Source organism: Aphelocoma coerulescens, chromosome 5, assembly GCF_041296385.1.
Source record: "Aphelocoma coerulescens isolate FSJ_1873_10779 chromosome 5, UR_Acoe_1.0, whole genome shotgun sequence".
Classification (NCBI taxonomy): domain Eukaryota; kingdom Metazoa; phylum Chordata; class Aves; order Passeriformes; family Corvidae; genus Aphelocoma; species Aphelocoma coerulescens.
The window spans coordinates 37,538,189-37,562,403 of NC_091019.1; the positions used below are offsets into that span (position 1 = coordinate 37,538,189).

General features: G+C 36.0%; 1 protein-coding gene across 1 annotated transcript in view; it reads left to right on the plus strand.

Moving 5' to 3' along the window:
• Nucleotides 1-1,857: 1,857 nt before the first annotated feature.
• DPH6 (diphthamine biosynthesis 6) overlaps nt 1,858-24,215 on the plus strand; it is a 200,611-nt gene continuing 178,253 nt past the window's right edge. The window contains exons 1-3 of the mRNA XM_069017712.1: nt 1,858-2,101; nt 6,534-6,628; nt 8,899-9,092. Coding sequence (XP_068873813.1) covers nt 2,079-2,101; nt 6,534-6,628; nt 8,899-9,092 — 312 coding nt within the window. The 5' untranslated portion in view covers nt 1,858-2,078. The remainder of the gene's footprint in view (nt 2,102-6,533; nt 6,629-8,898; nt 9,093-24,215) is intronic.

The following is a 24,215-nucleotide window of genomic DNA, read 5'->3' on the forward strand; positions in this document are numbered from 1 at the left end:
AAGTCTCAACCCCTAAAAAAAATTCCTGCAGTTTCATCAGAATTTCACATCTAAGACACCCTCTTTTAGATCACCTAGGGTGCTTTGAAGAACAGAAAAAGCTTTCAAGGATTTATTCATTATATGATCATCAATAAACTAGTAGGAAACTTCAGTGCCCTGTAAGCAATTCCAAGGCAAGTCAAATATTGTCTCATGATGATGCCTGTGATGGTCTAAGCATCAACTGAAGACTTTTTTTTTTTTATGTGTGTTTTTTGCAATTATTCTAATGCAGAAAAATCTATGTTATATTTACTACCTCTCCACAACTACATTGCATATAAGTTTTATATCAATTGTCATTTCTTAAGTTTTCAAAAGTGCATTTAGGAAGGCATCATCATCTTCATATCTGCCCATAATTATCTACTCCTATTTTAGTGATTTACTGTACAAATCATGTGCTAAAATCATCTAAAAGAAAAAAAAAGTGGTTTTTCAAGCTGTTTCATGAGCTGTACATATATATATAAAACTTATATACTTGTCTCACTACACATTTATTTTGGTACGTTTATCACTTTAACAAAATGTTTTTTAGAATATTTTCTTCCATCTTATCTTTTCCTGGGAACTTCATACTCAACAACCTATGTGCAAGGAACTAATACAAAACCCGAGTGATATAGATTGTTATACAGTACTGTATAATATCATGTTAGAGGGGACTGGTAAACTAGCACTCACAGTGCATTTATCCCAGGATTGAGGAACAGAGCCTTTTGTGGTTGCGTTTGCCGCAACTAAATTTAACAGGAACCATGAAAGGGCATTTGTAGTCACTGCAGGTGGCAGGCTGGCACCGCAGGGAGCGGGGCAGCCCCGAGGCTCGCCCTGAGGCACTGCGCTGGTACCGCTGACCCTGCACGACGGGCTCCAGCCAGGGTACGCAAACTGCGCTCCAGTGGCTTCTTGTCCCATTTCAATCTCCCAGGCCCTTGAAATCAAAGCCTGGAGAGTGGCGGGCCCTTAGACTGATGCTCAAAACCCTGCCAAAATACCACCAGCAATGTCTTCATCTGGTGGTATAGGACTCCTAAAATTAGCCTACCAATAAAGTTTATTCTGCAGAACTAACCCACACGTTTCTTCTGTGACATGGGACAAATAAACTTGTGTGTCAGGTGTCAAAAGACTGGACACCTGGGTAAGCTTCTGACTCAACCTGCAAACCTCCAGGGGCGTCTGTCATGTGCCCCACGGCGGGACTGCTCAGAAAACTGGCCCAAAACAGATGACGAGATCAGATTTTTCGGTCTGCAGCAGCTGAACCCGAGGGTGCAGATGGACATTTTGTGCTCGCCTGCGAGCAGAGAGCCCTTCGGCAAGGCAGCCAGGTCAGCTCGGCTGCTCCTCCCTCCTCACTGCCGCGATCGCTGGCCCGCGGTGACTTCTGAAGCCCCGCGGCACCTGCTGCCCTCACTACGGGCCCTGGCGGTCTCCCTGCCCCGGGCCGCGATGGAGTTGCGACTACACCCTGCAGTCCCCCCGGCAGGCACCCCATGGGGAGGGGGCGGCCTCTCTCGGTCGGTCCTGTTCCCTAGGAAGCAGTCGCTTGGAGCAGGTCCGGGGCTCTTCGCTGAAGGCCAGATGGCAACAGGCAAACAAGGGGAAGCGGCAGGAGCGCCGACCGATGCCCTCAAACGGCCAGCGTGGGCCTGCCGGCGCAGTCGCCCTGCCCTCCATAGGCGCCCGGCGCTCTGCCTCCGCGGCCGCACCCTTCTCCCTCCCACCCCCGGGCCGCGCCCGGGCTCTGCCGACCCAGCCGACGCGCAGCATCGCGGCGGCGGCAGCGCACCTCTCCGGGCACGGGGGGCCGGCGGCTCGCCGAGCCTCGGTCTGTGCAGGCAGTCTGCCGGCCTGCCCCGGGAGGAGGGCCCGCCGAGGGGAGGCGGCCAAGCGGTAGCGGTAGCAACGGAGGAGCCGGCGGCGTGCGCAGCCCCGGGTGGCTGTGGCGACCAGGCTCCTTCCCCGCTGCGCTTGCCGGTTGTCGCCCACCTCCCTGTCAGTGTAACCGCCCCCGGCCTGCGAGCAACATGAGAGTAGTGGCTTTGATCAGGTAACGCGCTGATGGAGCGCCAATGTGAGGGAGCGAGGGCCGTCTCGCAGGCGGAGAGAGGGCGCGGGGAGAAGCCCTGCCCGCCCGGGGGTCGCGCTCCACCCAGCGCCGCCCGGGAGACCCGCCCGGCCCTTTCCGCCCGGCCTTCCCGCCCATGCGTTTCCTGCTGCCCCCCTTCCCCTGCCCGGGCGACTTTTTCCCAGCCGGCTGTCGCTTGTGCCCGTGATCCCTGGTCTGGCCGTCTCTGAGTTCTGCGGCGGGATGGTCCCTGCCTGCGAGCAGGGTGAGGCTGGGACAGTTTCCCTTTCGGTTGTCCCGCGTTCCCGAAGAGTTTAAGAACAACCGGTGTCTTTTTAAAATGAAATAAAAAACCCCGACACACAACCAACCACCCTACCACCCCCCCCAAACAACACCTACAGTTATTTCCCCCAGTCGCTTGCTCTTCGTTATCCCGGTTTCTCGGGTTAGTCTGTCTGCAGCGCGGCGAGAGCCGGAGCCGCCCGGGCCGCCGGCAGCGCCTTCGCCGGGGGCGCAGAACGTGGGCCGCATGTCCTGCTTTAAAAGGGGGGTTGTGCAGTTCAATATCCAGGTGCTTTTGCTTTCCAAGTATCTTAAGGTCTTTCAGGACAAATTTCCTGAACTCTTAACGTTAGATTTTTGTAGTATGTTTCTTGCGAGAGATTGAATTTTGCCAGTTTTAAAATGATGAAACTACCTCGTTTAAATAGTTGGAGTTGGACACAGCCCTGCCTCTCAGAGGTTTCTGTTTGCCATCCTCCCCCCCACGCCCCAATGTCCTTTTGTAAGTTACTTTGTCAGTTTCTGCAGTTCTTGTAAATTTTTTGTTTGTTTTTTTCAGAAACATTAACATTTTCTAGTAAGGACAGGCATGTGTTTTTCTTGAAGAAACAGTAGTTAATTAAAAAAGAACGAGCTAGGAAACCTTTAAATGGAAAAGAATTGTGCAGATGTGAGCTGTGTATTTTTACTTTTGGGTGCAGTAGCTATTTACCTGAGCCCAAATATTTAATGTATTAAATTCTTTCAGGGAATGTCTAATATCAAACCTTTTTAAAACTGGAATTTGGCCACAACAATTGCAAATCATTCCAAACATCATGCACAGAGGAGGAAATACAGGAAATGTTATCTGTTTCTCAAGATTTGCTTAAATACGGTGTAGGGAAATTCAGCTTAAATGCTTTTTTTCATTTTATATATAAGACTTTGTCTTTCAGGTTTATTTACTTTGAGATTCTCTTAAGCAGAGGAATGTGTTAAAAGGCAGGATGGAATAAAATCCTATAAACAGGTTTCTAACACAATTGCTATTTTAATGGTCTATTTTACAAGGGTGGATTTAGTTTCAGTAATAGTTTTAAGAAGAGTTTTAAAGAGACATCAAAGTGTCTGAAGTCTTTGTAACAGATCTAACCAAAGATCAGAGGGGAAAAAAAGTATTTGAAAAGTGCTTCTTACTTTTGCAAAGGTCAGGATTATGTATGAAACTACTTTAACCTGTTTTTTTTTTTTCTTTTAGAATGTTTGCCACACTAAAAGTTGATAGTCTTGTTTTAAGGTGGTATTTATGGGGTAAACCCTGCATTGTGTTTTGTGCTAAATCATAGACATTTTAAAGCCAGTCTTCAACCTGAAATATGATGGGTTTCAACTCTTTAAAATTCTTCTAGAATTTTTTTAACTGTAAGTGGTTATACTTGTCTGTAGAAAGTAATTTTGCTCCGAAGTCTTTTATAGGTTCATATCTTCATGATTATCCTGTTATTTTCTTCTGGTATTTTGTCTATAAGCCTGCTGTTAACATACTTGTAGCATTATCAAAAAGAACCCCTACTGGCCTCACTTTGGAGCTTTCTATAAAAAGGCCTTGTGATTTTTTTTTTATGATGACAATTGAGGGGGATCCCCAGGCTATCACAGTACTTGCCTTCATCTGTCTTCTGTGGACTGTGCTGAGTCCACCTTCCTCCCATAACATGGGCTGTCTGGTTTCATTTGTCTTAACCATATTGTGTTTTACAGTTAGTTTGGAAGGTCTTGTAGGTAGGCACCATTTTGTTTGTTTCTTGGTACTGTTAGTTTTTAGGGCTATGATAAATAATACTGAGAATAAATAACAATACAGTAGTATGTGATTCAGTAAGTACAAATTTCCACCTACTAACTGGTGGTCCAATGTAGGCAATATAGACATAATTGCATCTTGAAACATCTTTATGTATATATATACACATAAATTAATTGAAAATATTTATTCTTGTGACATTTTAATTTTTGATTTTAATTTCTTAAAATATTGAAATGCTGTGAACAGCTTAGGCAATTATCTATTGTCACACAATTACTTTTCTGAAGTGGTGTTCGTAGTTAAAATCAGAACTAGTGGGAGACTTTTATTTTTTAGCATAAAGTCATTCAGAAAGAAAAGAATCTTTGTCTCATGACTCTGTTGAGCATGAAAGTTCACATTGTGAAGTGAATAGATATTCAAGCGAACAAGAATGGTATCCAAAATTAATGAATGTATGATTTAAAATTTTTTTTTGTATGTCTGTGTTATAGGTTAGAAGAAAGTTGCAGGTGTGCATGAGAAGAATGTTAGGTAGGGATGGAGCCTCAAAGTAGGAATCTATCATATTTATATTTACTTTTGTTTTAGCAGTGGAACAGAAGCAACTGCTTTACGAAAATGTGTTAAGTACAAAAGGATGCCATGTTATTTACACTATTTCTACTTTAGGTTGTAATTACACAGCAAATTAAAGACAGCATACAGAATTTTAGCATGGATGAAAGCAGAAATTGAGAGGAATAGCTAAAGGGTTACATTCCTGTAAGGCACTTTCAAGCTCTTGCGTAGAGGGCAAGATAAAAGGGGGATCTTAATGCTGGAAATTCAGAAGAAGTTTGTTTCAAAATCACAGAATCATTTAGGTTGGAAAAGACCGCCAAGATTATCAAGTCCAACATTGATCACCACTTGTCAATCAGACCATAGCACCAAGTTCCATGTCCAGTCATTTCTTGCACATCTCCAGGGATGGTAACTGCACCACCTCCCTGGGCAGCCCATTCAAATGCTTAACAACCCTTCCCATGAAGGAATTCTTCCTGATGTCCAACTTGAACATCCCTGGTGCAGCTTGAGGCCATTTCCTCTTGTCCTTCACTTGTTTTCAAGGGAGAAGAGGCCAACCCCCACCTTGCTACAACTCCTTTTCAGGTAGAAATAGTAATAGTGTGATCACAAGGAACACAACGATCTATTGTAGCAAGGACTGCTTGTACTATCTGTTCTCCTGTGCATGTCTCAGTGATTCTAAAACAAAATGCAGTTTTACAGAGCTTGTATAGATCTCTGTTGCAGTTCCTGACCCGGTTTTTGTGCCTTGGCATTTAAAGAAGCTGCACAGAATCTGTACCTGTAGTTGTACTTTGAAGGCCATGAGTCTGAACATGGATCTTTTAAGCATTTAAGCATTCTTTTAAGAATTCTGAGTTTTATTGTAGATGTAATGTTTCTTTTTCTATTGATTAAAATCCATAGAAATACTTTTTCAGTTACATCACAAGAACAGGATTTTTTCCTCACTGATAGTGGAAAAGGTTCTGGTAGATCTTGAATGAATGTCAAAATTAAATGTATCCTCTGTGTTGGAGTATCTTCTCTTGGCCTCAGACAAGAATATGGTTATGTTTGCTTTTATATATTTTTGCTAGCGGTAATCATTTTTACTTGCAGTTAAATGCATTAAAAAATTCATGCATACAATGCAGTGTCAACTGAAGCTACTGCCTGTAATAATTAAAGTTTTTGAGAATGGGAAGTATGTTCAAAATGTTGAAAGTTTAAGCAAAGTATCCCATGAAGGAGAAATATTATTCCTTACATAAGGTCAATAAGGTTGGAGAAGACCTTTAAGATACTGAGTCAAGCCACTAACCTCACACTGCCAGTCCGCTACAAAAATGTGTCCCTAGGCACCACCTCTACATGACAGATCTAATTTAAAAGGATTACTGATGCTGGCAACTTGCTGGAGCAGATTTTGGGTTTTTTATCCAAGGTAACTAGTAATGAATACAGAGTAATTTGTCTCTGGAGTGGAAGACAGTCTTTGAAGAGACTCCAGTGTCAGTGTGTCTTCTGCATGTAACCTCTCAGATTAATAATAAGATACAAATATGTATGGGCTTTATGGTTACTGTATTCAGGCACTACACATATATAGTAAATGTATGGTGAAATCATTCTTTTTCTACCGTTAATATTCTACAGCTGTTTTCACATTTCAAAACTTTATAACCAGCTCCAGTAATACTAATTTTTGAACAGTTAGGCAAAAGGTATAAGGGAATAAAACTTTTATCTGTACTTTTAATTGCCACTATTTTCTTTTTCTTACAGTGGTGGGAAGGACAGTTGTTATAATATGATGCAGTGTGTTGCTGCTGGGCATCAGATTGTTGCTCTAGCCAATTTAAGACCTGCTGAAAATACAGGTATGAAAGCCACATATCTTATAGGAAATTTAAAAAAATATGTATTAGAAACAATGGAGACACAGCTGTGCCTGAATTAAGTTTGTTTTTATGTTTTTATGTAGTTTTGCATATTGAAGGCCAATATAGAAACTTAAAAGAGGTAGAAAAAAAGAAAATACGATGGAAAGGTATTAAATGTATTTTTCCATAAAGGGAAAAAAAAGCCCACAAGAATAGAAGATCAATAAAAGAAAGGCTTACCCAATTTGAAAATGAGAATACAGACATCCTGGTGGTAAACAACAGGATTGTGTGAGTTCAGTAGCACAAATGCTAAAAGGTAATAGATGATGTCATCAACCAAAACTAGGAGTGTACTTCTAGAAACGCTTTAAACTGGTGCTAAACTAAATGCTGTAAACCATTCCAGCTGCCAAAAATGTACCATTGTGCTGCTACTCATCCATTTTTAGCTTTGTCTTTCTCCATTATTCTAACCCAGCATCTGTGAACTGAATTGAAGAACTGATGTGGGTTGGAATTGACCTTGATGCACATATTTTTCCTGCTTTTTTCCTTCCTTTTAGGTTGGACTGATTTTTTGGTCAGTTCCTCACAGGCTCCACCTTATTTCTATGAAAAAGGATGGGGCAAACTCAGGTAGTCAGTGGTGAGGTGAGAGCGTGAGCTAAGTACTTGTACACCAGAATAAAGCACAAATTGAAGTGAGACTTGAAAAGCAAGTGAGTTGTTTCCAGTTGGTAGGGGAGAACGTTAAAGTATGTTAAACTAGGTTCACTGTTCAACATATGTTAAGCAATTAAATATGATATTTGGTAAATGCATAGGAGGAGGGTACACAGAAAGGGAAGGAAAAAGGGAGCTGCCATCACAAATGAGTCATGGGCAGAACTGGCAAATGCTGGGACAGTATAGGAACAATTTCTTTTCTGGGTAGCTAGGACATAATAATCTCTAATCTTGTTGAAATATGTTGTCTTCAAACTAATTTATCCACATCAGAAATGTAGAAAGAATATTGTCATTAAAATCATAAAATGCTCTCTTTAAGTGTGTAGTTGGAAATTTTATAGAAAGTTAATTGAGGTGCTTCAGGCAATAGTGGATTCTATGCCATTTTTTTTATTTTATCTTGTACCACTGTTGCCTGGAGAGTCTCAATTAATAAAGAAACTGTGTATTCTAAGCAGAGTATCAGTTAAAGACCTTGTCATTTTCATGTATGTTGAAATCACTGAATTTTCTTTTAAATCAACTCTTCTGGTCTAGGTTGGTTAGTTGTGGTTAGGGGTTTGGATTTGCCTCTTGTGCAGAACCATGATCTGTTGTGTGGCATCAAAGGTTACATGACCTAATTCTTACATCACAAGTTAGTTACCTTGATCAATGTTACAGACCTTTTTCTTTGCAAGATGTGCTACATAGGTATACAGCAGAAATTTGTGGTGTCGCTATATAAATTCAGAGAAATACCAGTGTTACAAATTAGCATTAAAATAGTGAACTGTGTCAGCTTGTAATAAAGTGGAAATTTCACCAATAATGTTTTTTACTTTATCAATCTGTTTGAAATATTATCTGAAAAAAATTATATGTAAATGGTTTGTTGTATAGCTTAGATGCGATTCTAATTCGTGATGTCTGCATTTTAGCTGTTTTTTCTTTAGCTGCTAGCTACAAACTGCTTGTAAGAAAATTTGGTTAATTTTTTTCTCCTGGTTAGGGAAATAGGTTTTTGTTTATTAAAAAATGTCAAAACATTACAGTGGTCTATTTTTATTCTACCTAAGTGGAGATAGTCTCCTTTCATGATGACCATGATAACAATTTTAACAGTAAAGTTTTTGTAAATTTTGACAACCTATTCCTTATTCTCAGTGTTGCAGTGCATTATAAATTTCTTGCTCTGAGTATGTTGAAATACATCTGTGTTTGTGCCTCTGACCTGTGTTCCTATTAAAATTACCATATAAATAGGAGCAGAATTGGAACGATATGAGATTTTTTGGATGAAGTGGGAAGAAGAAAAGACACCACAATTTGCAAATAGGCAGCATGTTTGTGACAGATGTCTTCCTCTCCATACGTCTGTTGGGTGGAGAAATCTATTTTTTTTCTTTCCATGTTTATAGTGGTGTTGTCACCAAACATCTGTTTGTGAACTGAAAAATATTAACATTTAGATTTTCTCAGTGCTTTGTAGTATTGTGATTATCTGTAATTGTTGAAACAATGTACCTAATATGGTTGTTTCTTAATTGTGGCAGGGCAGACTGATGAATTGGACAGCTATATGTATCAGACAGTAGGACACCATGCCATTGACCTGTATGCTGATGCATTGGATTTGCCACTCTATCGTGGTTTTATAAAAGGTACCAGTGTAAATACTGGCAGAGTGTATACTGCATGCCAGGAAGATGAGGTTGAAGACCTTTACCAGCTCATGAAACTTGTTAAGGTATGCTGATTGAATATAATTACATAGTTGGGGATAATTATATTGCTTAACTCATTTAGGAATTTAAGTAAATGATCCACTTAGGTATTTAAGGAAAGCTTTAAGAAAGAAATGGAACACTTTTATTTCTATTCTTTCTTGCACTGTAAATATATAGCATAACTTATATTCTTCTTCCCTGATGTAAATCACACTTATTATCCTCATTTCAAGCCAAAACCTTTTTCCTATTTAATAAAAACACCTGTAACAGGCAGTTGGCATGTACGACAAAAAATGTAATTGTGGCTACCATCTATAAATAGAATATTTAGGTTATTTTGCATTTGAAATAATGTATCACTTGATTAATGAGAGATCTTTTGTATTTTGTGCATTTATCAATGTATGGAAAGTAATGTCTAGACATCTCCATTTGAGTACACTTATGATGTGTAAACCAGAACCTGTTATTTGTTTGTGTATTCCAGATAATTTGCCAGGTATTACAGAATGTTTTACAACGATAGATTCTGGTAGCCCTGTGATTATATTCTAATATATGACGTAGTAGCAATAACGTATATCAATCAATCCTTTTTAGCTATAAAATCAATTAAAGAGAGATGATGAGCCCACCTCCTAAATCACTTGAAATTTATTCTCTGTTCTTTTTCAAAATCTTTCATATAGTACTTTATTTTCTGCCAATATTAAATCAGATCTCACGGAAAAAAATAGAAAACCTCCCATTGGCTCTAGAGGTTTTTCACAATGTTTGAGTGATATGCTATGTCCATTCCAGCTAATTGTGTTGATTACTGCAGTGCACAGTACTAAAACCAGTACAATGTTCAGAAAATCGTAACTGTTATTTTAAAGAAAGTAAATATGTAATTTTATTGATCAGACTGGTATAGGCTACTTTCTGAAACTTCAGGTAAAGGTGTTTGTAGCCTTCAAGTCAGGTATTGAACGTTTTCTAGTTTGTTTTCCTTCATTAAAATGAGAATTGAGATTCATGAACCTAAATACTTCAGGCTCTATTTTTTATTCCATAAAAAAAAAAAAAAAAAATCAAATTGCAGATAAGACATAAGAATGTGGTTTAAATGCAGAGTGCTTCCTGAACCATTTTGGAGTCAAATGTTGCATCTTCTAAACACTTTGGCAAGAAAATCCTGTTCTTACAAAGTAATCAAGATCATACACCTATGTTGGAGTATGACTACAGAACAGGAGAACAGTGCATGTAGGTGGTACAGCCTCGAGTTGTGCTGGGGAGGTTTACGTTGGGTATTAGGAAATATTTCTTTGCTGAAAGGCTTATCAAGCTTTGGAACAGGCTGCTCAGGGAAATGGTTGAGTCACTGTCTCTGGAGGTATTTAAAAGTTGTGTAGACTGGGTGCCTAGGGTTTAGTGGTGGACTTGGCAGTATTAGGTTAATGGTTGGAATTGATGATTTCAAGGGTCTTTTGCAACCTAAATGATTCTATGATTATGCTCTAGAGTGCTTCACAGAGGTTTTAAATGGAATGTGCATATCCTGCAGTACAGGAATTGAAAGAAATATGATACAGCAGTTTTAAATTATTTTTGAACCATGATAGTATTAGAAATTAGAAGGACTCATATCTGCTGTCTCTTAAAGCTGCATACTAACAGCTTTCTGCTGCTGGGTAAGGTAATAAATTACTGATCAATTTAATTAAAAATGGGCAAATTAGTGGCAATTAAAATGATACTTCCTTTACGATTCTTGCTGTCTTTGGAGGAATGGATCCCTTACATAAATTAATGCTAGTGTTAAATCTTGACAACTTCTGCTTTGGAAGTTTGTACATGGTAATTATAACTATAGCTGAAAGAGATGTTATCATGTTGTCTGGAACTAAATAACTATTTCTTTCCTGTATAGAAATATTAATTCCACTATATGATATCTTAAGACATAAATATTAACAATATACTGCCTTTATGTTAGACTTTGTACAATGATGTCTTTACAGTCAAACCTAGCTGTGAAATTCTGATACAAAAGTTTCAGTAAATGGCTTGTGTATTTTGATGAATAATTGCAAAATTATGAGGGGAAATAAACTACAGCAACTGTGGTATTTTAGTTTTAAGAAGAGAACTAACATTTTTCTTCTGTGTGTTAGCAGTAACTTTGAAAGCTTCCTGGTTTTATTTTTTCACATTTTTTAATAACTGCTGTTTAGTAGCTTTACTATTTAAGTCTTAATCACTGAGGATTTTGCTTTAGGAGCTTTTTTTCCCCAGATGTTAATAGTTTTAAACAGAGAAGTCCATTTGCCTTCTCCTGAAGGGAGGGGATGAATTGTGTGGAAGCCTTGTCAAAACCATCTTTGAGTGATTGTAATTTTAAAACATTGGTCAAATAACATAGCTCTTTTTTTCTGTCAAATGGTTTGGGGCCAAGACTACAGGAAAGGTGTGTCCAAATCAAAATCACACGGTATACCTTACTTTACATTGGCAAAGAATGCTTCTATTGCAAGTACTTATTTAGTAAAAAATTAAAACAAAATACTTCTTAAAAAACCTGTATGAATTTGGACGTATGCAATGTTTTTAAAAACAGTATTTTGAGAACAAGATTTCTAAAAAATGAAATATTCCCTCGTAGTTCTGGAAAACCCAGGACAACAGTCCTGTTCTAGTTCATGTGACTTAGTGAGTGGTGCTGACTGTCAATGACTGTAAACCTGTTAATTTTATTGTCACAAACCCAGGTGATTGATAGGTATAAAGGAAATTTATATCTATTTTCTAGTTGCCTAATGCCATGTTTTAGGATCTGTATTCAGTATATATTGTGAAACATATCAGAGTACTTATATGATGTCTAAATGTATCTTACTATGCAGTGTTCACCTGACAGTAGAATATTTACTTCAAGAGACGTGCAAATCCTGAACTCTAAAGAATAATTTAATCTCCTCTCAATGTTACTGAATAGGGAATACTGATATCCTTGTTTGTTCCTGTCCCTTTTGGAAATTTTCCTAGCCAAGCCTGTAAGCACTAGAGTTTCTTAGTTACCTGAATTATCTTTCAGGGTTTTTATAATGGTGCTGCCTTTGAAATGTGGTGGGAAACTGTATTTCTTTTCCTCTAGTGGCAGGAAAGACTGGAGCATAAAGGCATTTTTGTCAAACTTTCCTATGACATCTCAATTTAGGCAATATTTAACTGTTTTCTCCCTTTTTCAATGTAATTATGATCTTGTTCAAATAATACGATGATGTTTTATGCAAGCAGATACAGAAGTGGTATTAGATGGGTTGAATGTTGTTTTCTGTATCTCATGGAACTATGGCTAAACTTTTGTTCAGGGCAGTGGCTGTAGCAGCTTCCAGACTAAACAGACCAATGCAAGATACTTTATTTTCAGTAGACAGTTCTGTCCTCTTTCAAATTTCTTGCCTTATCTCCTCTACTCCATAAGTCTTTGCCTTTGATTGGTAAGTTTCCACTGCTGAAGTAACTTGCAGAATTCTTGAACTAGGTAAAAATGTTTTTCTTCTAGTTTTTTTTTTTTTCATATTTTTCAATGACATGCTTAATTACTTGATTTTTAAAAAATTAATATTTAAAAAATGGATTCTTTGTGTAGTTTTTTTGTATTTCCTCATGTTTACTGTAAATCATGCAAATGGATTTTTAGTAGATTTTCAGTTTCAACTTGTCGTTTCTGTCAGAGTCCTTTTTGTTGTGCCCTTCGTGGATTTAGAACTGGCAAGCTTTCAAAAAAATGGAATTCACTTGAAATAAATTTATATATTGGCTCTCAGGACTGAAGAAATATTAATTATGAAATCATCCAGTGATCATCAGCTGAAAAATAAATATTAATGTTGGATATATTGGTTGTATGAAACATTTGAATAATAGCCTTTGCTTGTGGCACTGTTTTATCAGTAATATGGAAGGGAGAGAAAGATGATTTCTTTTCTAAAATATCATTGCATTCTGGAACAGGGATGTTATAACAGTCAGTCACTAAGAATAAGTAACATTTTTTTTGGTTACAGAAATAAAGAGCTTAATAATACAGTGTGATTCCTGTATTTAGTAATTAACTTTTTAAAACAGGGTCATGATTTTTTAAATGGTCCCAGTCTGAAGTTCACTGAAGACAGAAAGTATTCCTGTCTGAGAGTTAAAATTGCAATAACAATGCCATTTTAACTGTTACATAAGATATTTTATCTTAGACAAAGTACTTGAACTGTGTGGGTTCAGGTGGAATAGAACTTAGGTCCTATCGATATTCAGTGAAACACCCTAAGATTTCTTCAGAAAACAGTTCTTCAGTGTTTGAGATGAAAGGGTGAAATATAATGTTATTCTGTGGCCTTCAGATAGGGATTAATTCCCTCAAGGAACATAAAGCTTTCAGTTGCTTGATATTGCTGATAGTCTTACATGCTAAGGACACAGTCTTTCACCCTTCTCCAGAATTCAGCTGCTGTGGCCAACGGGTGAAAAGAGTTCTCAGATTCAATGTGATTGCTGACTTTCTGTGGCTTTTGTACAGACAAAGGTTTAGGTGTTCCTACCACGAAAAGTACATGAATAAATGTAACGTAGTATTCTATCACAGCATTGCTTCATTGTCTGCTGTTACAAGATGTGTGTAAAAGAAACTGTGAAGTATATAGGAATAATCACTTGGTTTTTAGATGTCTGGTGTACGTGGCTTCAGTTATAGCATGTACATGATAAAGACTAGTAGTGTACACTTAACTCATACAAATAAGGTTTGCAGAATTTCTTAGGAATCTTAAAGTAGCCAAATAATTATTAGTTTTAGAATCCTGATGTACTTGAAGAATCTGTAATCTAAGGTCCTCAGCATTCTCTTCACCAAATTACTTTTGTAGTTTATGAGTTCAGACAAAGTAGGTAGCTTCCCCCTCTCACAGGGGATTCAGAGAGTTCAGAAGTGTGCAAAAGAGTTCTGTTCTAGTAATTTCACATGTTTTCATTGAAGAAAATCTGGTATTTTCCATATTATGATTTGAATTATCTGTAGATATATAGATTAATTTATCAGAGTTGTATTTCTCAACATTTTGGAGAAAGATTAAATTATAGCAAGAGATATTTTTCTTTATACTGAATTTCCAAAATAATCACTCCTCCATAATTTTTCTGCCTACATTGTGATTATTGCAAATCAAGAATACCATGCCCTTGATATATTAATAGATTACCTTTCTATGTAATTCAACAGTTGAAATACAGAATTTTTATACGGCAAGTGAAATTACACCATGAGTATTGAAAAAAAATTGTAAAAAATCTTCAATGCCCAGTTGAGGGAAATCGTGATAGATAAAACAATGGAAGTTATTGACTGGGTCCTTTACTCATCATGTAGATTTGATGAACATTTGGAGAGCGTATCTCCTAGCACAGCTCCTTTTGTTTTTAGATGTGGAAGTTAAATGGGAACTTTTAGAAATTGTATGAAATGTTTGCCTACACTGACAAGAAATAAATAATTGTGCTTCTTGATAAAATAAGAATTTTTTTTGAGAGAGAAAATATTTGCTGTGTTTTTTCGTATGCTTAGTTCCTCCACCTTTTATAATGAGGAAATTTTTATCTGCAAGGATAAGGATTGTCCCTTTCCCCTCATCGTGTTAAATGATTACATTTTTAATCAACTTGTTGTTTTTTCCTTTAACTAATTCTGGATTGGTATTCCATAGCTTTCGTCACCTAGGGGATGACCATTGTCATTAGCAGTGAATAAAAGTGTGAATGAAGGGAAGAGGGTAAGAAGTAATTGCATAGTTGTCAGTGTTTTGAGCAGTGTAAAATTAATTAGTTATGTTGTTTCATTCAAAACACAGTGTTTGTTGAGTTTTTGGGGGATGGGTTTTGTGTGAATTTCAAAATGAGATGGGAACAAGGAAATTTTTTAGTCAACAGGATGCCTGGAGTTCTGTGTGTCTCATCTGAACTGTTCAGGCAGGGTCAGGGCGTTTTTTCGTTTGGTTTTTGTTTTTGTTTCTTTTCAGAAGGGGATCTTCAGCAATATCTTTGAGGTAGTTTCTTACTGTGAGAAATGTTGAGCTTTCTGTAAACAAAAAAGTCACTTATTTCTCCCTGTTAGGTGCGTGGAGTTGTTTTCACTCACTCCCTGTCCTGTGTTAATATTGAATAAGCAGAGACAGTCAGGCTGGTGGTGAAAGATGGTAAGCAACCCTGAGGGCTTGTTCTGGTCAGCTTGAAACCTCTGATTGCCAGGTTTTCCTAATTTCCCATTTCCAGGGCATCTCTAGTGTGACCTTGCCTGCTGAATATGATGTTCTGCGTTGCAAGATTCTCACATACATTTGGGAATGGGCAGCCAGGCATTGTTTACAGGACGCCAAATGAACCGTGCACTCACAGCCAGTTTGATAAACACACATTTCCTCCTTTTATCAGTGAGATTGCAGAATGTGAAGTATGAGTTTCCAGTTTTACTCATTCCCTTCAGACCTTTTCCTGTTTAAAAACCAAATCTCACTAATTGGATGATGATACATCCTTAGATTTTGTTTTGCCTTTTCTGTTATTGTTGTTTTGAATTCAACTTACTTGTCACTGACATTTTATTTATTTTACCTTGACCAGGTTTGATGGACTTTCAGATAAAAGCTTTCCATTTGTTCAGCATAGAAAAGGTTCATCCCTATAACTGTAAAGCGAATGCTAATTAACAGTAATGACTTCTAATCACTTTGCTTTTATACTCCTTTAGGAGCACAGCTATTATCCAATGCAGTTAAGTGAAATGCTTGTATATGAATCAACAATGCTGTATCTCCTCTTGTAGCTATTGCTCATAATCAAGCTTTGAATAAATTACTATAGTAAAATTGGTTTTAATGTGTTCTATTGCATAGGCAGAAAGGAACCTTAAATATCTCGTTAAGTATCTTGAATATTTAGAGAGTTATCTAGTAACATTTTGGCATTCATTATTGTAGTTAAATGGAAAAATGAATTAAGATGTTTAAGTCAATTTTGTAAACATTATCAAAACTTTTTTCATCATTTGAATTGTATTTAAGTGGTGTGCATAGATGCAACAGTCTCCGAAGCAGCTCCATTTGGATCCAATTGCATGTCTCTAGGAATGCACTGCAAATTTCTGCCTTCAAATGCAGTTAAGTTTTACATGGAACAAATGTTTTATAGCTTGAGAACTTCACCTGTTTTAACCTAGTGTCATAGAGTATATATAGTAGGTTAATATACATTTATGCATTTTTTTATCAATACTGTGTATCTAACAGACTGTTAGGTTTTTTTACATGTATGCAAATTGCCTGTCTGCCTGCAATCATATACCATTAAAAAGGTGTATAAAAGTAATACTAGTGAAATTTTTATCAACAGCTGGAAACAATAAGATGAAACTTTGTTTTAGACTAGACTGCTAGAAACAATGCTAATGAAGAGATTACTAGACTGGTAGAACATTAAGCAATTTTAAAATAATTCTGGTTTAGGAACAGAATTAGGCTAAAGACAATATATATGAATTTAAAATTTAGCAATTTTTTCCACTTAGCATTGCACATACAGGGTCTGTTTGGAAGGCAGAAGTGGCAAAACGTGGATGAAACCCATTTCTGACATGAACATTAGTTTTTGTTTTAATTTATCTTTTATTAGTAAGTTTCTTGAAAAAATTTCTTAAATCACTTAGGAATTCTAGGTTTCAGTGTCTGGCAGGGAACGGGGGTCTTGCTTAGTCAATATATTTGTGTTGTCTGGTTTTGCAATTTCTAAAAAAAATTAGATTTTCATTTTCTGTGGCAGTTTCCTTTCATGTTGTACATCTGTCTTTGCATGCTTAGAGACACAATTCTTTCACAGTTACCATCACAGTTCTTATGGATGTGGATGTGAGTGAGTATCCACAGGCACCGTCTGTGGTTTTGATTTTGTTTGTTTTGTTCATTCATTCACATAGCTTTAGACAATTTTCTGGTATGTTTCATTTGCTTGAGCATCTTTTCTGTTAACGTTTATTCTTTGGTTTATTATGAAATCATTGCCTAATGTAATTTCAGATTACCTTCCATGTAGTACTCTTTAAATGTGAATTTGAGTCAGTGTTCATAGAGTCCTGGGGTTTTTTGCTGTGGTACTGCAAAATATGCTGCTTGTGGGTTTGGCCACCACAATGTGGAAAAAAAGTAACACCTTTCTTCTCTGAAGTTTCATTAAATGTTATATCTTACTTCAGTACTTCTGTTTCTTAGTTGGCATCTTAATAATGCTTTTAAAATATAAAAATGAAAAATACAAAAACCATTAATTATTCTGTACTTAGGTAGCTGGCTGTTTTATATTGTTTGTAATTCTCATTAGGAAGTGCTAAAACACATTTCAAAATGTATTAGTGCTTAAAAAATGTAATTGGGGTTATTTCTAATAAAATAAGATCAAAGACAGGCAAACTTCTATATAAATTAACAGTAAAACATTTATCAAATTTGTTTTCATAAATACTTGTATCTCTGAAGCCCATTTCTTGTGTAAAAATCATTTTGCGTAGATTTACTGAGGTATTTACGCTGACTTATTTAACATACTTTCTCCTTTCATATGAATGTCAAACATACAGCAATTTCAATGTTACATTATTTTCAGCTGGACACTTGCTGGTTTTGAGCGTTGTATTTAAAGGTAGTTTTTCTGGAAAGGGTGGGATTTAATTTGGTTTATATTATACCAGTGTTACTGCTTTCAAAATAGAAATGATTGATTTGTAAGTGTCATGAAAAGGAATAAAACAGAACTGGCCTTTTACACTGTGAAAGGACTGTATAGTGTGAAGATATTCTTTCTGTTGATAAATTCTGCCCGTGGAAGAATTGCATAACACTCATCACTCATTTTCATATTGATTATGAGTGGGATTCCAGTAATAGGTGGCTGTTTGCAAAGGATAAGGCAGCACTATGGTTAGTTACCTTTTCCATAGAAAGCACTACAAAGGAAAATGCCAAATGTGTGCACTGCAGTATTCCTATCAGCCTGACAGTCTGTTACATGAACTTTTCTTTCAGTCCATTTTCCTTCAGAAATACAGCTTCAATGTTTTTGCCTTATTATTGTTTTAGGTTTAGTGCATTTGCATGCTCTCCTAACTCTGGATTCTTTCTTTAGTCAGTTATTTATTTTCCTGACAATCTTCTGTACTTGGGCCCTATCACCATTGTAACTGTTAAAAACTGATACAACAGTGCCCTCTGTAGTTTCTCGCTACATGGTTACTACCTGCCGCTGCTTTTGAGCCTTTAGGTAAAGAACAGGATGTTTAGACTTATTTTTAGCTCAAAGAAAAGCCCCTTTTTTCTTAAGGAAAGATTTTAATTTTTCCCTGACTGTTTCATATGCAAGAAAGGGAACAAAAGAGGCTGTTCTGAGTCATCTTTTAGGTTTATAAGATCTCCTGTCATTATGTAGTGCAAATCTAAAATTTTATCAGGCATTCATTCAAGGCAGTTGTTAAAATGACTGGATGGGATTTTCTGAGTTTTCTAGGCTTTCCTGAAGCTTTTGTTTGAAGTGGAGCTTCAAAACAAAATAATTTTAAACTTACTTCCTTTGTGCTTGCTGCTTCTCCTAATTTAGATCTTACATGATCTGCCAGGGACTGAAGACATGCTTGCCAGCAGAGCACCTAAGCTTTATTAATGATGTTATTTTAATTCACACAGTGACTGAAGTAATTGTTATTCATTAGCATTGATTTGTCTCCAAAACTCATTTACAATTTAGATTTCTCATTTAACTCATTGTAGCTTAATATGCAAATAACTCTTTAGTCTGTGTTTTCTACAGAACTTGTTGGACAGGTTCAGTATTGAACACACATGTTCCCTGCATTCACATATGTGCACATTCAAACTCATGAGCTGCCATTTAAATATTATAAACTACAATAAAAAAGAATGACCTTTTAAAAAATAAATGCTTTAACTACAATTAGTTGCTTCTGTAACAGCATCATAAAAGTCACCCTGTGAAAAGTTAAATGGCTTACTTTATGATGGGGAGTGTTAATGTACATGTAGAACACACTCTTAATGCACTTCCATGAGATGAAATTCATCAGTCATTGCAGTAAATTATAGTTAATGATGTAACCATAGATGGCTATTCAAAACATTCCTGTATCTGTAATGATTTGTGTAAAGCACGTGACTGACCATGTGCCACAGTTCCTTTGGAACAGTAGATGGATAAATGCACCAGCTTTCTGCTTTTGAAGACCATTTCTTTTTGCGTAACAAGTGATAAGAATTTTGGTGGAGTAAATAATACATCACAAACCACTTGCAATATTTGAGATATGGTAATAAATGGTGAGGAGGACTAATTTAATATTAAATTAGGAGATGAGATCCTTCAGAAGTTTAGTGTGTAGAAGCTTTAATTTTTTTCTATTTTATGGGTAATCACTGTCCTCTAGTCATATGTCAACTTTTTACCATGAGATTTTTTTATACTGAAATGTTACTGGAGGAGGCAACAAAAACGGCGTAATGTGCACTGACTAATCCAGAAAATACCACGTATTTAATATTTACTATATTGTATCCAGTAATGAAATGAAATGACAGAAGTAGAAGGCTCACCCGTGTTATTTGGGTAAAGCAACTATTATTCTACAGGCAGAAAAGTAATGTGGTCAAATAATTTTGCGATAAAGATAATTTGATTAAAATTACTTTCTTTCACTCTAAATTTAACAGAAACTTTGAATCAAGCTTAATTCTTGCACCAGTTGCATAATTATTGTTAGTCTTAAATATTGGGGCAGGGTGGAAGTAATTTTTTTTTAATGAGCCTCTTGATTCATCAGAGGGTTCTTACGGTAAAACAAGTATTTTTTTTTTTTTAAACAGTATAGCCAAACCATGGATTGTTATAATTTTTAAAGTTATCTTTAAAGTTTACTTCATGAAGGAAGGGTAGAAATGAGTATTAGGAAAAAAAGGGTGGTATAAATTTCTACTTTAAAGTAAATAGGTACTTTGGAGAACATTTTAATATTTTTAATGGAACTTCATCACAGTTTACTATTTTAAAATAAATGTGTCTTACAGATCAGTGCGAATTTTGCTTAGAAAATGAATTCTTCATTAAAATAATATTTTAATTAAAAAATAATTTTGTGATTTGTTACAAGTGTGATCTGGTTAGCAGTGATACAAGGTTTTAATTTTAAACTGTAACCTTTGAGATAGATAAGATGTTGTTCATTTGGAAAAATGAATAAGGTGTATTTTGTTGCAATTACACTTGCCAATTAAGATTCAGCATAATTAAAATGTGATGAATATAGATTACAATATTGGAGGCAATGAATTTCAGCTTTTCTGTCTACTGAGAACTGGCATAACTTATCAAAACTGGGCAAAGAAGTAACAGAGCAGCTACTGCAGATGCTCATAGGAAATACCATGTTTAGTCCACACACTTTTATGTTTTTACTTAAAATGTCAAGGACTTTACCCCATTCTATAATCATTACCTCTCCCTGAAGTATGATGCTTCTTTTCATTTAGTTGGATTATGTGATCTGTGTCTGAAATCTTTTATGAAAGAGAGTATGCGTTTAAGGAAAATCTATGGTTGAAAGTAGTTGTTTTCAAATAACTTGCTTGAAAAGATCATTAAATTAATTTCAAATGTTTTTTCACAAAATCTAAGGTGATGCAGAATAGTTAAGAGTATTTCTGATGATTGTCTTAACTTTAATTTTTAGTATTTCTTTAACTCTGAAATACCAAAAAAATGTGAAAACTGAATGTTGAGTATGTATTTTATACATAAAATAATAGATATGTATTCCAATTTACTTGGTTAACAGTTGCCTACACAATAACACTAGTTACATGAGGAAAAACAACTACTTAAATCTAAAATGGAACATTATTTGACATAGCAAAAGAAATATTGACTTTCCTTGCTGGACACATTTATGAGACTCTTTTTTATGACCCTCGGTCTCATGATTATGCCTTTATGATTATATTTAAGTTTTAAGACCTCCTTTTTTTAGGGTATTTTTTAAAGACTTTTTAAATTTTAGTTTTAAGACATTCTTTTTTTCTCTCGAACTTGATCATATGAGAGAGAATCTTTGATTACATATTTTTAAAGGAAAACATTAGTATTTAGGCTTTACTTGGTTACTTGATGGCCTGTTTTTATAGCTACCAGAAATATAGATAATATCTTTCAGAAATATAGATAAAATTACTGTGAAGTGCCAGTAGATACTAAGGAGTTAGGGACTGAAAAGAAATTAACAGTTATCCTTTGAAATACTGTCTTACAGAGCTGTTTGTTCTACATTCCTTAGGCATTTTGGTTTGCTGTGCTCTATATTATCTACAACTCCCCGTTTTTTTTTCTTTTGTTCAGTTTTTTTTTTTTATACAATGACTTGGTAAGTAGATGGATTCTGGCCATTTTCTTTTTCTTTGTAGTGTACTTTTGGTATCTAGAATAGTGATACCATTGTATTTCATGATGGCACAGTTTATTACAGAGTATGTCATCCAGCGGGTAGATTAAACTAACTGGCTTTGTTGTCTTGGCTTTTTCCAACTTCTTTGTTCCCTAGCCAATGTATCAGGATTAATCTGTATAGATATATAATATTTTGTAGAACCTGAGTTTAAATTACAATGTTTGTGATTTTACAAAACTAGTTACTGATGATTTATAATTACTGGGATTAATTTATTAAACTTTCTTGTTCATATAGTCGTGTTTCATTCTGCTACAGTTTGTCCAGTATTTTTTTTTCTTTCACATGCCTTAACTCTCTTTAGACCATTACAGATTTCCAGTAATTTGCGTGGTTTTGTGCTACAGCAACCCTTTTGGCCACCTTCAGGATTATCCTTATCCTTTGGAGACCAGTCCTGTGTTCTCTGAAACTCTGTCAGTCATTATTTATTACCCACTTGTCATTGTGACTTATTCATTGCTTACATCACCATTCTCAAATGTATTGCTTTACAGAAATGGTGAACAGTGCTGTGAAGGAAAGATCAATAAATGCTTTCAAAGGAAGATTTACCCTGCGACTTAGATCTTCTTTTTAATACTAAATCTGTGCTATTAGTTCTGAGATGGTTTTAATATCTTGACATCAGGTAACCTGTTTCTCAAAATGGAAAGATGCTCTTGCGTTAACTAACTTTTGTGGAGCAGAAGGACTTTGGCAATTAAGTTTTATAGTATAAAACTTTCCAATTGTCAATACTTTATGTATTTTCCTGAATGCTTATCTCATGAGCTTGAAAATACACAGTTTCATCACCTAAGAAAAAGTGATAAAACATATAATAAATGCTTGAAAATATTTCTTTGAATTTTAGTGCTACTGGTTTTTGTAACTGCACAAAGAGAGGAGAGGGCTTATTTGAAATTGGAAAAAATAGAAAAAACAATCTATTTCTCCCCACATCTATGTTAGTTGTTTTGAGAGCTTTGTGACCCATGCTGTTTTTCCAGAGCATCCAATTTCGTGTCATATGGTCACTCTTGACACTCTTTTAAAAGTTAGTCACTCCAGAAAACTGTTTGAGTATATATAATATTAAATTTATTGTATGAGTTGCATATTCAGGCAGCTGAGAATCTGAAAGTGGCAAATGCAGAATTTCCTGCTCTCCTTTGTATATCTTCTACTTCAAATAAGCTGGAAAATCAGATTTTAATCATACTGTATTAAAGATTGTATGTTGAAACCTGCTGGGAGGAAATTAAACAAAAATGTCTCATGGGCGTGTGATGTTTCATAATTTTTTACTTCTTGATTCTGCAACGGTAATTTTTTTCCATTTTTGAAGTGACAATAAAAAGATTTATAATAAATGTGCATGCGCACACACACACACACACACACACTTTGGATCTGGCAGATGAGGAAGCTGGAAACCTATGCAACAACTTCTCCAACATAAAATGAGGGAGTGGCACATATAATTGGCAGCATACGACTATTTCATCCATAGGAAACAGTTTCATGGGCTAAATTTTTGTATTCGTGAGATGATTGGGTGTTTCACTGGGAAGTTTTGTTCAGTCTATTTGTTTCTTCTTTCTCCTCATAGTTGCTGCTCCATCAGTTGGTGGATATTCTCAGTGTTGTTTTATCATTTGCTCCTAATATGGTTGTATCTGTGTCATTCCAGCCTTGGGATATTCATGTTCTCAGTAATTATTTTGCTAGGCTGTCAGAATTTTGGCTGGGAGAATATTCCTGAGACTTACAAACTGAAGAGAAGGTTTGTCATGTTATATAATATGGGTGTAGTGCAGTACAGAATAGGAACTACTCATTCCTTGGCCATTGCTGCAGTAGAAATGTAAAGTAATGCAGTTCAGTATTTTGAAATATGCACTCTCCAGTCTTAAAGTGTGCATTAGCCAGTGCTGTAGGTAGTGTCATGTACTGCATGTTAGCAGTCTATATTAGAGTAGCCTCCTGTTATTTATCTTTTCTATATTAGTAGTTAACCTACTTCAGACTTAAGCATGAGTCAAATTTGCAGAAACATAAGAAGTCTTTCTGGTATTAGACTTTTATATTTGATCAAATCAATATAGCATGTGAAAAATAATAATAAAATACTTAAATATATAAGAAATTCAAAAGCAGAAGCTTCCTTGCTTCCAGGCTTGTTTTCAGTCAGTGGACTGGCATGCATTATGGCAAGCATTGTTCTGCTCCTAATTTCTGGGAAGTTTCCTTTCCCTCGCTTCTAAAGTCTGTCAAAATTTTTTCCCTGCTCCATTTAGGACTCTGAGCTATATGATATGCTAAGAGGATAGCACAATTACAACCTGTTTGTAAAATACCTTAACTGAAGAAATGAGTAAATTGTATTTAAGTGATTTAAGATTGCATAGGAAAGTTTCTTCTCATCCTGTTCTGCATTCTCTCATTCATTGAACTTGCAGTTTTCTGATAACCTAGCAGTCATGTTTTCAGTTTTTATACATATATTATGCCTTTGGTTGCATTTTTGTTTTTAAAGGATACTTAGAAACTTCTATTGAAGAACTGGGACCTT